We start from the raw sequence: 13,450 nt of genomic DNA, 5'->3' as shown, positions 1-13,450 counted from the left end.
CAAGATCAAGTCGAACGACCAATATTAGGGTATAAATGCTCTATTCAATCCTCCATGACCGACCTCTCACATACCATGCACACCCACATCGGATGACCTGAGCCTTTCGCAATAGTTTGTGCTAACATACGCATAAAACGGGAGTCCGGGTCGCAGAGGCTAAAGGAAAGGTGTAGTGTCCGATGCTAAGGCGTAGGGCGATAAGGCGTGCACAAGCGTAAGCTACTCGATAAGTACGGGACTACCGAGCCGCTTAGAAGAGGGCAGCGCCGACGAGGCCGAGGACACCAGCGAGGCCGGCCGGGGCGGCGAACGCGCGTGCGCTGGCAGCGTTGGAGCCGCTCGACTCGGAGCTCGACGCGGTGCTGGAGGCGCTTGAGCCGCTGCCGCCGCTCGAGGAGCCGCTCGCCTTCGTGGTGGAGGCAGAGCTACCGCCGCTGGTGGCACTGCAAGTAAAATCAGTAAAACGTACATGTCACACGACAGAATGCACGCACGAGGAGCCACCCGAGGTCGCAGCGGCGGAGCCAGTCTGGCCGGACGCGGTCGCATCGCCGTTCACGCAGTCCTCGTTGCTGCCCTTGGCGATGGTGACGGCATCGGTGTACGCAATGTTACCCGTGCTGTCCTTGATCGACAGCGTGCTACGCGCGGCGTTAGCGAGGACACTCCGCGGAGCAAACCGGTCAGCTTACATAGAGGTGCCAGAGGCGATGTCGACGTTCCAGGTGATGGAGGTCGCGTCCGTCTGGTCGAATGACTTGAGGGCACCGCTAGTCTGACCGCCAGGGAGGATAGTCAGGAAGAACGGCGCGGTGCCGTCAGACCAGCTAAGGAGCGAGGGCTCTGGACGGGGGTCAGGAAAGGCGATTTGCGGAGCATCAAGCGCGCGTACGGCATGCGGTCAAGCCCGACCTGTCGAGTAGAGGATCAGCTCCAGGACACCCTCGCAACGGCGGGCTGCAGACTCACGGGGTGTTGATGGTGAGCGCCTGCACAGCGGCGATCAACGAGGCAGCGGCGATGAGAAACTTCATTGTGGCTGAGGTGGGCGGGGAAGGAGCGAAGGGATGCGACCGAAGAGCGCTTTAAGGCGGGGGGACTCGAGAAAGAAGACGACGACAAGAAGTCAACGAGGCGACTGCGGCGCGTATCACCTGCCTTTATAGCTCCACTTCAATTTTCATACTCAGCTCCCGCACGTGATAAGAACAGCAACCGATCGCGCTCTTCAGCTGCAGCCTGATGCGGTGTTGCGCCTCCTCGGCAACACCCTGCCCAGCCTCCAGGGCCGCTGTTGCGAGCACGCGGACCGTTCCCACCAGCTACCTACCCAAATGAAAGTTGAACTTCACCGCAACTTACTGTCCAAGGCGGGAACCCGAAGTACTTCCTCCGGCACGCGGCCCCTTCGCATAACCCAAGATTACATCCCAGCGCCTTCTGTATTCCGCTTGTCACGATCTACGCAGCCCCATGACGGCCTTCCACTCCCGCCTAGTGCGCTCGGCAACTCGCCAAATATCTTTCTCTCACAGAAAACCGGCAAACATCGACGCAGTGCTATCCTACTTGTATCTGACACGGCTAGCCCACAGGTAAATCTGAACGAGGCGCTTCGCGAGGCTGCAACGAGGCATCTTGCTCGCCGGTTCAACGCCGAAGCTCTTGCCGTGTCACGGCGATGTCGTAGCTCAACGTTCAACGCTCCTCCGTCCGAGTAGCTCACGAGCGGTTCATCGTTCCTATAACCCTGCTCGCCTCTTCGACCTCTCTGAAGGGCAGCAACGGACAGCGCGCGCGCGCAAAAGCAACCCAAAGGGATGAACCACTGTAGCCGATGTGGGGTCGACGGTTAGAGTGTGCAGACAACGTATGCAGAGTCAAGAGCTACACCTGGCAGTAGCTCCATGTACAGACATAATCGTGGAGGTGCTACAAGGAAGTCGTGCAAGATGCCAACCGTGAGTTCAACTGATCAGGTGATCTCGGTACCGACGTCGGCATTTGCCGCTCTCCATCGGCAACCTTGGTTCACGGTCACTCCTTGAGTCGTCGGTACACATCTGTCCGGCGTTTGGATATTGTATCCTCTTTCCCTCATTTCCGAATATGGACAAGGGAGGTGCGTAGGCTTGGCCTGCTCCTGGCATCGTCTCCAGCATGTGGTTTGAGGTGTTCGTCGCGAACTGCCATCGACGACTTCGAGTTTGGCATCCGCTTGATTGTACTGATCCCTCAGAAAACAACCGTAACGCGTCGATATGAAAGGAGAGGATAGACCTTGTATGCAAAACAACAGCTATATGGCACTAATTACATGTTACACACATGCGTCAGCCGCGAAAAGTGAGGAGTTGTATTCCAAACGCCACCACGGACGCCACGCCAAACTCACAGCCCAATCCAGCTGCTCCTCCCGCCCGGATTGTGCAGGTTCGTCTGCCCTATCTTGATCATGGTCAACGGCTCCGCGCGCGCCCTAAAGATGCTCGACTCGCGCACGGGCGTCGCCGGCGCCTCGCTCGGCGACCCGAACGGTGGCATGTCCACCGCGTCGATGAGCGGGCTCGCGGGCACCGGCATGTCGAACGCGGACGGGCTCGGCGAGAGCAGGCCCAGCGTCGACGAGCGCGACGGGCCCTGCCACTGCCCGGGCGGCGCCATCGCCTGCACGGCAAGGAAAGCTTCCGCGTGCCACTCGTACCACACTTGCTTCGTGTTGGTCAGTCGCCAGATGGAGACGTGCAGCTCGGAATTGCTGGGCAGGTAGAGGGGTTCCTGCAGATCATGGTGTGAGCGGCAACTGAACATTGGCGAGACACGCTAATGGGCACCGCCCCACGGCGCAGCGGGAAGCCTTGCCCGTCGAGCAGGCGGTGCCAAGCGCAAATCCAGACCGGACGTAGATCACTCACCCTAAACGGGAAGAATAGCGGGAACCAGCTCAGCATGTCCTTCGAGACGTGGTCCTTGCGCTCGGGGTGGATGCTCAGGCCGATGGTGCCGTACAGCACGGCTTCGAAGTAGCCAGCGAGACCGCTGTTAGCGACATTAGGTTGACGAACCGGCTGCGCGGTTAAACGCACGTACTGCATGACCCCCGCATGCGGTATGTGGAACTTCAACTTCGCGCTTCGAACGTTATGGCTGTTGCTCAATGGCAGACCTATCAGACCGCATTAGGACCAGAGTAAGCCATTAGCTTTTTTTCATACCTCGTTCGTCCAGCAACGCATCTCTCCGCGGATGGTCAAATGACCAACACTCCTGGATGCGCGAGCCGCAAGCACCGCTTACACCAGAACCATCGCCGCTCAATATGTTCACCGCCTGCAGCATCACGACATACGGCGTTTCGAGGCCTGTAGAGGACCCCATCGGTCAGTTCGACTCAGCAACTCGGAAGCGCGGCTCACCTGCCGGGCTCCCAGCCGCCGACGCTCCCGAGCGCGCCTCGTTGTACAGTTTCGCCGACGACAGCGGTGCCAGATGCGCTGTGTAAGAAGAGGGTATCGATATCCCGTCCGCTAGAAGGCCGAAGGTCGTAAGCTTGAAGCCGACTTCCTTGCTTCCACTACACTCACGCTTCAGAAACCTCTGCGCGCCATCCAAGCACTCCGGGCTGAGCTCGTTGTCCCCGAAGGACCCCAGCAGCTCGCTGACCAGAATATCTGCGGGCTCGGGCACGTCCAAAGCCCGCATGTCGCCGTACACCAGTGTGACCTTGTCGCCCCATTCCGCACTCTGCCGGCGTTGAAGGCTGTGAGGTGAGCGCAAGAACGGATACGAAGATGAGTGGAAGGGCGGATGAGAAGCGGGGAAGGACGCACGTTACGAAGGCGTTGGGGTTCTTCTCCACTGCAATTATTTTGGCGTCCTTCTTGGCGCGTTGTAGGGCATTCAGTGCGCGGGCTACTAGGGGACCGCGGCCTGCGCCGGCTACGCAGATGGTTCTGAGACTGAATTAGCCATGTTCACAGGGCGGTTGATTTCCGTACGCACAAATTTTCGACGTCCTTCATGTCGGAGACTGCGGCGAAGATTGCCTACAAACATCTTCAGCGCACAAGGACAGCAGGATTGTACCTCGACTAACCTCCTCATATTGGTGGTACTTCACCGGATCGCGCTCGAACGTCTCGTACGTCGCGCTTTGCAAGTTATCCATCAGAGGCTGAAGCGGCGCCTGCAAATAATCCTGATATCCCTGCGCAAAGTGCTCGACCGTGCCCTCCGTCTCCGTGGCGCGCACCACAGGGCTCGTCCGCTCGAGGTGGCGCACGTACTGCACGTACGCCGCGCCCCCTCCGCGCTCGTGCACGCCGTCCTTCGTGCCGGAGAGGATGATAGTGGGTTGATGCTGCCTAGTGCCATTAGCGTTTATGTCGGGTGGAAGAGAGAGTGACACTCGCTGTCATGCTGGCGCGCAGGAAGGACTGGGTGATTTTGGAGAGGACAGGGTAGCCCTTTGCGTTTGCGATGAAGGTGGAGGCGGGGAGGAATATGTGTCTGACTGGCTCGGCGGACCAGCGGTTGAGGACACCTATGGTCGAGGGCAGCGCAAGCGCGAGGTCGAGGGCTAGGTTGATCTGTAAGTTATTGTATGAGCAAACAGTAAATATACTTGCCTAGAGATAATCGCGTGTTGTAGTCACACATCGTCCGGGATGAGGTCCCACATTTCCCAAGTCGTGTTGAGCTCGCGCTCTGGTCCACCACCCCCGCGCGGCGGCACTGCCAAGCGCGTTTCCTCCGACACCATCAGCTGCGGTGTGCCCGGCATCGACGAGGACATGCGCGGGCTGCGGCCAAGGACGAAGGGCGACGCGGGGATGCCCTCATCGAGCTTCGAGGGATCGTAGATGGGCAGGCGGATGGAGAGGTTGACGTAGGGGACAGATTTGAGACAGGCATTGACGATACGCGCGTACGACGCGACGTGCTCGCGGTTGCGAGGGCGAGGAATGATGACGCTCTGTATGCCGAGGTAGGCGGCGTACGCGAGCTCCTGCTGCAGCGCGATCGCCGCGTCGTGGCGCACCCAGTCGTCCGCGGCATCGAGCTCGAGCCATTCGGACGCGACGACGACAACGCCCTGCGCTTCATCTGTCGCGGGTCTGACAGAGAGGAGTCGAACATGCAAACTTGACACTCACCGAGCCGTGTCATCGTCACCTCATCGAGCTTGAACGCGGGATGCGATCGCCAGTCCTCGGCGCGCTTTTCGTCCGCCAGGCGCTGCTCGCGATCGCGATCTCCGCTGCTCTCGTCCTCCCCCAGCGACGAGATGCACGTCTCCGTCCACCGCTTCTTCCACCGATCGGTGGTGAGGGGAAGGCAGAGCACATCGTAGCCCTCATCCTGGATGCTGTTTGCAAGTTTGATGACGCCCGTCTGCTTGCTGTCGCTCGGTGTTCGAGCGATGTCGTCCACGGACACAAAAGATCCGAGAAGTGCGTATGCCATGGGCGCGGCGGTGAAGGAAGAAGCAGGCGCCTCGCCAGCCGCGATAGATCGACAGTGATGGCCGCCGCCGAGGATGATGGCGCCCACGTCCTGATGATGGGATAGTCCTCCTTGTCTCGATCCTCCATCTCTTCTGTCCGTGTTCAGCCAGGCTCTACCGAACTGCTTTGGACTGGCGGAAGCGCTTGTTTCTCGCGAACCTGGTGCCAAGGCCTCCGGCTGCACTCGCGACTCGCTCGTGACCAGGATCACCTCTCCTGCGCTGCTCTCATCTTACAGCGTGTCTAAAACTTGGACGTCTGCCTGCTCGCAGACCTCTCGTCGTTGTTTCGGAACAGCGCGCTAACAGTATGCGCTCCCTGCGCCTCCCGAGTCTCACGACCGTCCAAGCCCCACCGATCGATTCTAGAACCTCGGCGGATGTTCACGACGACGCCAGCGCCACCTCGTCCTCGCCGGACGGAACAGCCCCGCCCGACCCCCGCCTTCGCCTCCTATCGTCATCGGCGAACGGCTCCAGTCGTCTGAAGATCCTTCTGGCGCATGAACACTTCCAGACCTGGCTCGCGAATATTTAAAGCTCGTCATGCAGGGGCGCGCACCGCGCCGCCACCTAACTCTCGACGATGCCGCCCAGTAGCCCGCAGGGGCCGGTTTCCTGTGTTCGTGACCATCCGCCGGACGAGGTTTGCGAGGAATGTCCCCTGCGGGATACGGGCGGGCAGCTTGTCGCCCGGCAGCAGCAGGTGCCTACGGGCCCCCTGTCCGCCATGTTTGGCGTGGCAAAGGGGATCTCTGCGCTTGCCCAATTCTTGCGGACAACGGGCGTGTATGGGAAGGCAGGTTCTCTCTCCCGGCAGGGGAAAGACAAAGACGAGACGCCTTCTCAGGAGCCTCGGGATCCCAAGGAAGGAGGAGCAAAGGGCGACAATCAGCCATGAAGAGCATACAGTAGGATCATCGGTGCGCCCCTACCTGGATATGGCTTCGAGGAGTGGATGCTAACGAGCTCGGGGCTCAGTAATCAATTTTGCAGGCACTCCTTCCCAACTGCGTTCGAGTATAGGGACTACTCTCGCTCTGATTTCTTGGGCTCTGATTTCTTGGAATATCTCGACGACACAAGACACGACTACATCACCAAATCTCACATAACCTAGAATCATACTATCGGGGCTACGACGCCATAACCGCAGATACAGATGGACACGCATATCACCAGATGCATACACACATACTCCAAGTGCGCACGAACGTCGAACTCGTGTATTACTATGGAATACTATACTGTACGAGTACGATAATACTCAATGTATCCCCGTAGCGCTAGATGAGTACTACCGTATTCCAGTCGCTGCTTTCAAGATACGTGGCCTCAGTGATCAGACTGGGCTGTATGTCGATCTTTGTCGCGTTTTGCCTAGTTAGATGCGCCGAAAGGCTGCCAAAAGAGGCCAATTGCCAGAGCATGACGACTTGAAAGCTCACGTGGATGTTCAGTGCATCGACGTCTGCAGCAGTCACAGTTCATGACCCTCAACCGACCAACTCCCTCTCGAGGACGTCTCCGACCCAAAATCTATCCAAGGACACAAGGGCTGCTCCAGAGACTACGCTTCCCCATCTGCTATGTCGATGGCAATCCAGCAGGAGCCGATTGGCTATCGAGTCAAGCAGCGTAACACTGCACGACTTGTAACGTCACCGACATCTTTCGACGAGGATGCTTCAGGCGCCACTGAGGTATTAGCAACCAATACTATCCGTACGCTTGCTTATACGAAGGCTTGCCTCTCATAGCCTGAGATCACGACGATGCCTCCGATACCATTCGACCAATCACCTTCTACTTCGCCTACGGGCAGGCGCAGGCGTACAGGCCACAAATGCCTTGTCTGTCATAAATTCTTTCATAGGTATGTCACATTTATCACGTCTTCCTCTCCATCAACTCCAGCAGACCGAGCTCGCTGAGCACCCATATGAACATCCACAACAATTTGCGGCGTACGTCTTCCCCTTACTCGCTTGCTGCCCGCACATCCGACTTCCTGACACCTCGCCTATCACCTAGCCTTCGCATGCGGCTACCCCGGCTGCGACTCTCGCTTCAACGCGCGCTCGAATGCGTTGCGCCACCGACACCTGCACGGCGTGGAATTTGTGCGCGCGGTGGAGGCGGAGCAGCGGGCGACCGCGGAGCGCGATGCGCGGGCGGCGCGGGGGGAGGGGGCGCTGTTCGCGGAGACCATCGTCGCTGACGTTGGGGCGTCTTCGTCGGCGGGTCAGACGAGATCGGGGTACGATAACGTACGGTGGATGCCCACGAATCAGCCGACGAGGAATTACGCGCCGTATGTACTTTCGTCGCCCGGCCGGCGTTGTCGTCGCGCTGGTCGTTCGGAGAAAAAAGGCACCTCCAAGCAGGATCAGACGGCTTCTTGCGTCGAAGATGCACCGAGATGAGGCGGTTATAGATTCGAGGCTTGAGGTCCATGAATGTTGTAGTTGAGTCGTCTACAGTTGGTTTTTGTGTTACAAAATAACGATAGAATCCAAAGTTCGCAAGGGTATCTGCTACGATAGCACCAGAGAATACGAAGGCCACGCGAAGAAGCGTCAGGTCGAGGCAAAATGATGCCATAGAAGAGGAAAGGAGAGAAAGCAAGCGCAAGTCGAGCCATTCGAGAATTTTGTCCGTCGTACCATGTCCACGTTCTTCGTTACCTCAATCGATGTCTTCATCGCTGCGAACCTGATTCCGACCCAGGAATATACTTTGGCGGGCTGCGAAGAGTGATGTTAGGCGATTATACAACAGAAAGAAGCAAGCAGGTGATGTGCTTGACAAGATAGAGGGGTGCGCACAGTATAGCCATGAGGATTTTGCCGCGCACCTGACCTTTAAGATGAACGTCAACATCCAGGTCTACGTCCAGGCGAAGCTGATGCGCAAAAGAGGTCAGCATATAGTGTATAGAAAGAGGACCACACCAATGCGTCAGAGGCCGACGAACCTTCGGCTGCTCATCCCAAAGCCAGTCTTCGTTCTCTTCAAGGATAGGTGTGGAAGAAGGCGGACTCCCTGGAGTGCGAGCATCGACGGCAGGTTGCGTCTTCTCGGGACGTTTTCCCCTTTCGCGACTACTCTCATGACTAGGTACTTGTCGTCGACGTCGTCGCCGTCTGCGAGGCGGGGCTGCGTCCGTGGTATTCGACTGAGTGGTCGTCGTGCCCGTCGACGCAGTTCCCGATGACGCGTGACTACGTGACCGCGTATTGGCGCGCCGCGTGCTCGAGTGAGAGCTCGGTGCCCGTGCAGCAGAGGGGCTGCGCGCGTGCTTGGACGGTGGACTCGGCGGTGGCGCGTCATACTCCGACGCGCGTGGCGACGAGGGGCCTGCCTCAGATTCCATTGCGCGCTGGCGATTCAATCGCCCAGAGCTATGACGTGCCGCGAGGGCGATGTTCCTCCAGACCCCCACCGTGAAGATGAGCTCAGTGGGTGAGGATACGGCGCGTGTTGGATATGTTTGGACGTGGGTGCTGGGGGCGAGGGTGACGTAAGCGCAGTGAGTGCACTGGATACAGGAACGGTCAGCGTCCTCCTCTAGTACGCATTCGACTGCATTCCCGAGATGGGGGAGAGCACTTACAACTCCCTGCTCGCCGTACAGACGAAGAGCACAAAAACTGATGGGAAGTTCGTTGCCAGGTCAAAGCGAAACCGTGATCGGAAATTGCCGGCTCGCGTGCTCTCAGACCGGTTCCGCTCACATGACCCGCGGTTGAAATTCGAACTTGGCTTTGGCAACACCGCTGCGCGGACTCCCATGGCCTTCATTCATCTCAGAGCACGTTGCGGTGGACTATGAGACTCTACTACAGCGTTTTCGGAAACCCTTGTCATCTGCAACTTTTTTCTGAGCGTCGTCCAAAAACCCTAAGAATAGAAAAACCCAAAGATAGATGCTCACTTCCTGCCTGAGGGGCGCCTTGAGGTTCGTGGGGCGGGAATGCCAAGCCCAACGTCGACGGGAGCAGTGAAGGACTCAGCCGCTCTGTGGCTCTCAAGCGGTGACCCAAGGGCGGCCTCTGCACCGGACGACGCTCTGACGTCCATTTCGCGGCTTTTCCGGCGGCCAGATGACCTTCAATCGTCTCCGGCGGCGTCGGGAAGCCCGCCAGCGACGCCTGGGGACTCTACGCACCGTCGACGAAGTCAGCTTGGCGCAGTGCGCCAGCCAGGAACTACGCAGCCGTTCCCACGAGTTTCGTGTTTTGGGTTTTTGGGACAGCTCACGAAAAAAGTTCGTCCATGACAAGGTTTTCCGAAAACGCTGTACTGACCTGACGTCTGCCTTGGAGCTTACTGGGGTCTGCAGTCTCCTCAACACCGCCTGCATGTCGTCGAAGAGGGTCTCGATTGGCTGTGAGGTGGTCGTCAAGGTACGAGAGGCGGGATAACGCTTTGTGCGCCTTTTGGGTGCCCAGGACGTCAGTAGCGTCAACCATGATCTCACCTCTCCTCCGTCTCACTGTATGGCTGCCTATAAAAGACGCCGGTTTGGGCATACAAGTCGTCATTTCCCTCCCACTCTCCCACCATTCAGGACCCGCGATACAGTCGTATCCTGCGCACTCTGAGCTTTCCAAATTCCGCTGATAACTCTACGAACTCTCCACTCAAACACCCACCATGTCGCACATCGATCCTCAAGAGAGCCGCCAGCACCTCGACGTGCTGAACGATGGCTCTTCCGATGCCGGGTCGTCCGTCGACGAGCGCACACCCGATCAGCAGAAAGCCGACAAGGAGCTCGCCAACCGTCTTTCGTCGATCATTGAGAACGCAAACGAGAAGACGGTTCCCATCTGTAAGATGATTCGCAAGGTATGTTGCCGCCGTCTTCGCATCATCCTGCTTGCCTTCTGACATCGCCTCCAAGCACATCGAGAACATGGACGCCCAGAAGGAGGAGGACCGCTCGGAGCCCGAGCTTGTGAAGCAGGTCAAGCCGCTCCTCGAGCAGGCGACGAAGATCCTCGACGAGACGAATGGGCAGATCAAGGGCGCCGATCCGGACGGCCGCCTCGCCAGCCGCGCCAAGCGCCATCAGGCGGACCACCGCGCGACTCCCGAGGAGCAGCGGCTGGCAGAGGCGCTCAAGGTGCTTGTCGAGGAGGTCGGCGGCACCATCGAGTGGGCGCGCGAGAAGCTCGAGCACTACCCGAAGGCGAAGAAGGATCTTGGCCCGCTGCTGGATGCCCTTGGCCGTGAGTTCTTTCTGATGAATGAACATGGGAGAGCGCTGACACTCCTTGCAGAACCACTCACGCAGATTGTCGGCGGTGTCGCAATTCTGCTCGCCGGCGTGCTCAACCTCGTAGGGAGGCTGCTCAGCGGCCTTGGCCTCGACAGCTTGTTCAAGGGCATTGTTGCTGCGACCGTGCGTGAAGCAGCCTGTTCTTGATCCATTTGTCTGACGCTATTTGCAGGGCTTGGACAAGATCTACAACAGCCTTGGGCTCGGCAAGTGGCTGAACTCGAAGTAGATGTCTTGTAGCATAATATCGGACCTTGGAAATCGGACTGTATTTGTATGGAATACCCGTGTGTTAGCGATACGTGTATATGACTTGATATAGTGCATATGCTCGTCCGAATGATCTGTGGGATAGAAAATGCGCTGTAACAGGAATCGCACGTACCCCCAGAGCGTCTCCTCAGTGGACTGCTCTTGATACAGAATCGTAGGAGAGCCATAATCCGTCATGCGTGACTGTCCCTCAGTCGCCGTGGTCGCGTCGTCGTGGCCTGTAATGAGGCAACGTCCTTGGAATCCCAACACTGGAAGCCGGTAATTGTCCACGTCGCTAGTCTTGTGCTCCGGAGGTTGCCGCAAACGTCACGGTGTGACAAAATCAATCGCACAGCCACTGTAACGCGCCGTAGGCCCTTGACCTGGTTCGTCAGCGTCCGTCGATCCGGAATTCGACAAGCACTGCAATGCATGTCCACGGTCGGCGGCCCCTTCTTACAGCCGAAAGTCTTTTGTTCTAGCTTCGCACATCCTCGTCTTCTGGTCACAGCATCGCTTCGCGGCAGGAAGGCACAAGGAACACGCCCATTGAACTGTGAAGGGCAGGATCAATAAAGTTGAAACGATGGTCACTTTTCCCCGCTGGCCATGCTCGACGTTGCTGTCTGGCCCACCGCCCTTTCTCTATTGGACGCCTCTAGCCGGATCATGTCAACGTCGACGTAGGTACGGCAAGGTGCCGGAATCGACCTGGTCTCGGGGTCAGGTATAAATACTTGGGCGGGAGCGTCCGTTGTATTCCCCACAGTACTCTCTCGACTCCCGTCTAGTACTTACACTCATCATCTCTTATCACCTTCTCATCTCTCTGCCATGAAGCTCGCACTCGCTGTATCTGCCCTCTCCGCGGTTGCGCTCGCTGCCCCCGCCGAGCAGTACTGCAATAACGGTGCTAACTGCTACGCCGGCGTGCACGGCTGGGGCGGATTCATCCACTACGAGCCCTATCAGGGCAATCTCATGGATGCCTGCCGCTACAATGACAACGCTGTCGGCGGGACCGGTAACCTCTGGGGCACCAAGGCATGCGTTGCGGTCGCCGTCAGTGACACCAAGATCGGGGTGCGTGCCATCCATCTTCTCCTTCTCCTTTTCGACCGCGTCTAATCAATACACTAGCCCGAGACCGTTCAGAACCTAGCGAGCTGCGGCCACCAGAACCTCACCTGCATCTGGGAGGAGCCCCACCTCGACTACAATGTGAGTTGGACCACTCATTGACGCGTAGCACTTCTGCTGACGAACGTCCATAGCTCTACGCCAGTATTGTCGGCGACTGCGCGTGGCAGCCTAATGGCTGCCCTATCACCCAGCAGAATTACATTGACTTCATCTACGGTACTCTAAGCGAGATCGGATCCAGCGATTGGCCGAGGTTCGTTACGTCTTTTTGGTATCTTCCGATCCATGCTAACGTTCCTGCAGCAGCGTCGATACCCTGCTCACCGAGGGCTGGCAAGCCCTCCTCGACTGGACCAAGACCGGCGACACCATTCCCTACACGAACTTCGACGACTTCCTGCACTACGGTTAATCGATTGGACTCGACTCTAGTCAGGTGTCCCAGCATGGGGCACCCACCTTGACGATATCTACCATGAACGAACTTTTTGCCAGTGGACTTCACGTACACTCCGGACTTGTACTGACGATTTGTGACATTACTCTACTATACCATTCGACCACTTCTTCACCATCAGTCATAGCTAACGACCGTGTAATAATCAACTTGCGCTCTACTTCTTCGAGGTCTGGTCAGCTCTTTGATTCCTATAGACCCATGGCCGGGAAATGCCGAGAGCGATAGACGGCTCTCGGGGATATGTGACGCGTGACATATGGTCATCCTTCTCATCCGCCAGGACGGTTATTGAATCGTGGTACTCGGGGCAGATGGCCACGGCCGAGCGAGGTCAAGCTCTTCCGAAGATTCACTACAGCGAGACCTAACGCCTGAGGGCAGAACTTGCTTTGAAGTCAGTACAGCGAATTGACACTGACGCACATTGCAATTCCGATCCTCGCGACTCTTTCTGACACCCAGCTTCGGGTACAAGCTGCGAAGAGCTTTGATCAGAGAAATATGACACGAATGGCTCCACGCGAAGGCTAGCCACTGGCAGTGACTGCTTTGAACCGGTCATACCGGTCGTATAGACGCTGCACGATGATCGTGTTGAACCGCACAGCTTTGTGCCGTAGGCCCTGGATCTTATACGTCGACAGCGTCGTTCCGATACTCATCGGGCCTTGCAGCGCATGCACAATCCTCCGTCGACCAGTCTTCAGCTCCGGCTACAGCGCTGGACTGTAAATAGTACAATGACCTCGGTACGTGACGATCTCTGTATTGTTCTTGATTTACACGGGAAAGGCTC

At 57.7% G+C, this 13,450-nt stretch overlaps 7 protein-coding genes across 7 annotated transcripts; 4 read left to right on the top strand and 3 right to left on the bottom strand.

The window, feature by feature from the left end:
- Positions 1–24: 24 nt before the first annotated feature.
- Positions 25–1,133, bottom strand: SCHCODRAFT_02626267 (uncharacterized protein). Its single transcript, XM_003032148.2, has 5 exons — positions 973–1,133; positions 896–915; positions 696–846; positions 498–644; positions 25–446 (listed from the first exon to the last, which is right to left on the bottom strand). Exons 1-5 carry the CDS (start codon positions 1,035–1,037, stop codon positions 254–256), a joined length of 576 nt encoding a protein of 191 aa, XP_003032194.1. The 5' UTR covers positions 1,038–1,133; the 3' UTR covers positions 25–253.
- A 1,261-nt stretch (positions 1,134–2,394) lies between these two features.
- Positions 2,395–5,469, bottom strand: SCHCODRAFT_01094928 (PRMT5-domain-containing protein; the record flags this gene model as incomplete). The annotated part of the gene is made up of 12 exons (XM_050341018.1): positions 2,395–2,781; positions 2,919–3,042; positions 3,094–3,169; positions 3,219–3,365; positions 3,420–3,530; positions 3,588–3,763; positions 3,834–3,956; positions 4,006–4,049; positions 4,100–4,363; positions 4,410–4,626; positions 4,659–5,109; positions 5,160–5,469. 12 exons carry the CDS (start codon positions 5,467–5,469, stop codon positions 2,395–2,397), a joined length of 2,430 nt encoding a protein of 809 aa, XP_050200083.1.
- Positions 5,470–6,059: 590 nt separating this feature from the next.
- Positions 6,060–6,791, top strand: SCHCODRAFT_02626259 (uncharacterized protein). The gene has a single exon (XM_003031699.3). It carries the CDS (start codon positions 6,096–6,098, stop codon positions 6,408–6,410), a length of 315 nt encoding a protein of 104 aa, XP_003031745.1. The 5' UTR covers positions 6,060–6,095; the 3' UTR covers positions 6,411–6,791.
- A 235-nt stretch (positions 6,792–7,026) lies between these two features.
- SCHCODRAFT_01213067 (uncharacterized protein) lies at positions 7,027–7,935 on the top strand (the record flags this gene model as incomplete). The annotated part of the gene is made up of 3 exons (XM_050341258.1): positions 7,027–7,212; positions 7,270–7,476; positions 7,544–7,935. The coding sequence occupies exons 2-3, from the start codon at positions 7,452–7,454 to the stop codon at positions 7,933–7,935; spliced, it is 417 nt and encodes a 138-aa protein (XP_050200082.1). The 5' UTR covers positions 7,027–7,212; positions 7,270–7,451.
- A 344-nt stretch (positions 7,936–8,279) lies between these two features.
- SCHCODRAFT_01171595 (uncharacterized protein) lies at positions 8,280–9,984 on the bottom strand (the record flags this gene model as incomplete). Its single annotated transcript, XM_003032150.2, has 3 exons — positions 8,280–8,414; positions 8,487–9,050; positions 9,820–9,984. The coding sequence occupies 3 exons, from the start codon at positions 9,982–9,984 to the stop codon at positions 8,280–8,282; spliced, it is 864 nt and encodes a 287-aa protein (XP_003032196.1).
- SCHCODRAFT_02748684 (uncharacterized protein) lies at positions 9,764–11,188 on the top strand. Its single transcript, XM_003031700.2, has 4 exons — positions 9,764–10,363; positions 10,419–10,746; positions 10,798–10,919; positions 10,969–11,188. Exons 1-4 carry the CDS (start codon positions 10,169–10,171, stop codon positions 11,023–11,025), a joined length of 702 nt encoding a protein of 233 aa, XP_003031746.1. The 5' UTR covers positions 9,764–10,168; the 3' UTR covers positions 11,026–11,188.
- Positions 11,189–11,457: 269 nt separating this feature from the next.
- On the top strand, positions 11,458–12,811 carry SCHCODRAFT_02626239 (uncharacterized protein). The gene is made up of 4 exons (XM_003031701.2): positions 11,458–12,134; positions 12,192–12,272; positions 12,326–12,447; positions 12,498–12,811. Exons 1-4 carry the CDS (start codon positions 11,886–11,888, stop codon positions 12,604–12,606), a joined length of 561 nt encoding a protein of 186 aa, XP_003031747.1. The 5' UTR covers positions 11,458–11,885; the 3' UTR covers positions 12,607–12,811.
- Positions 12,812–13,450: the final 639 nt, after the last annotated feature.

The sequence above is a fragment of the Schizophyllum commune genome, assembly GCF_000143185.2.
Source record: "Schizophyllum commune H4-8 unplaced genomic scaffold SCHCOscaffold_6, whole genome shotgun sequence".
Classification (NCBI taxonomy): domain Eukaryota; kingdom Fungi; phylum Basidiomycota; class Agaricomycetes; order Agaricales; family Schizophyllaceae; genus Schizophyllum; species Schizophyllum commune.
The sequence above is the reverse complement of the archived record's forward strand: the minus strand, read 5'-3'. Positions and strand labels throughout refer to the sequence as shown.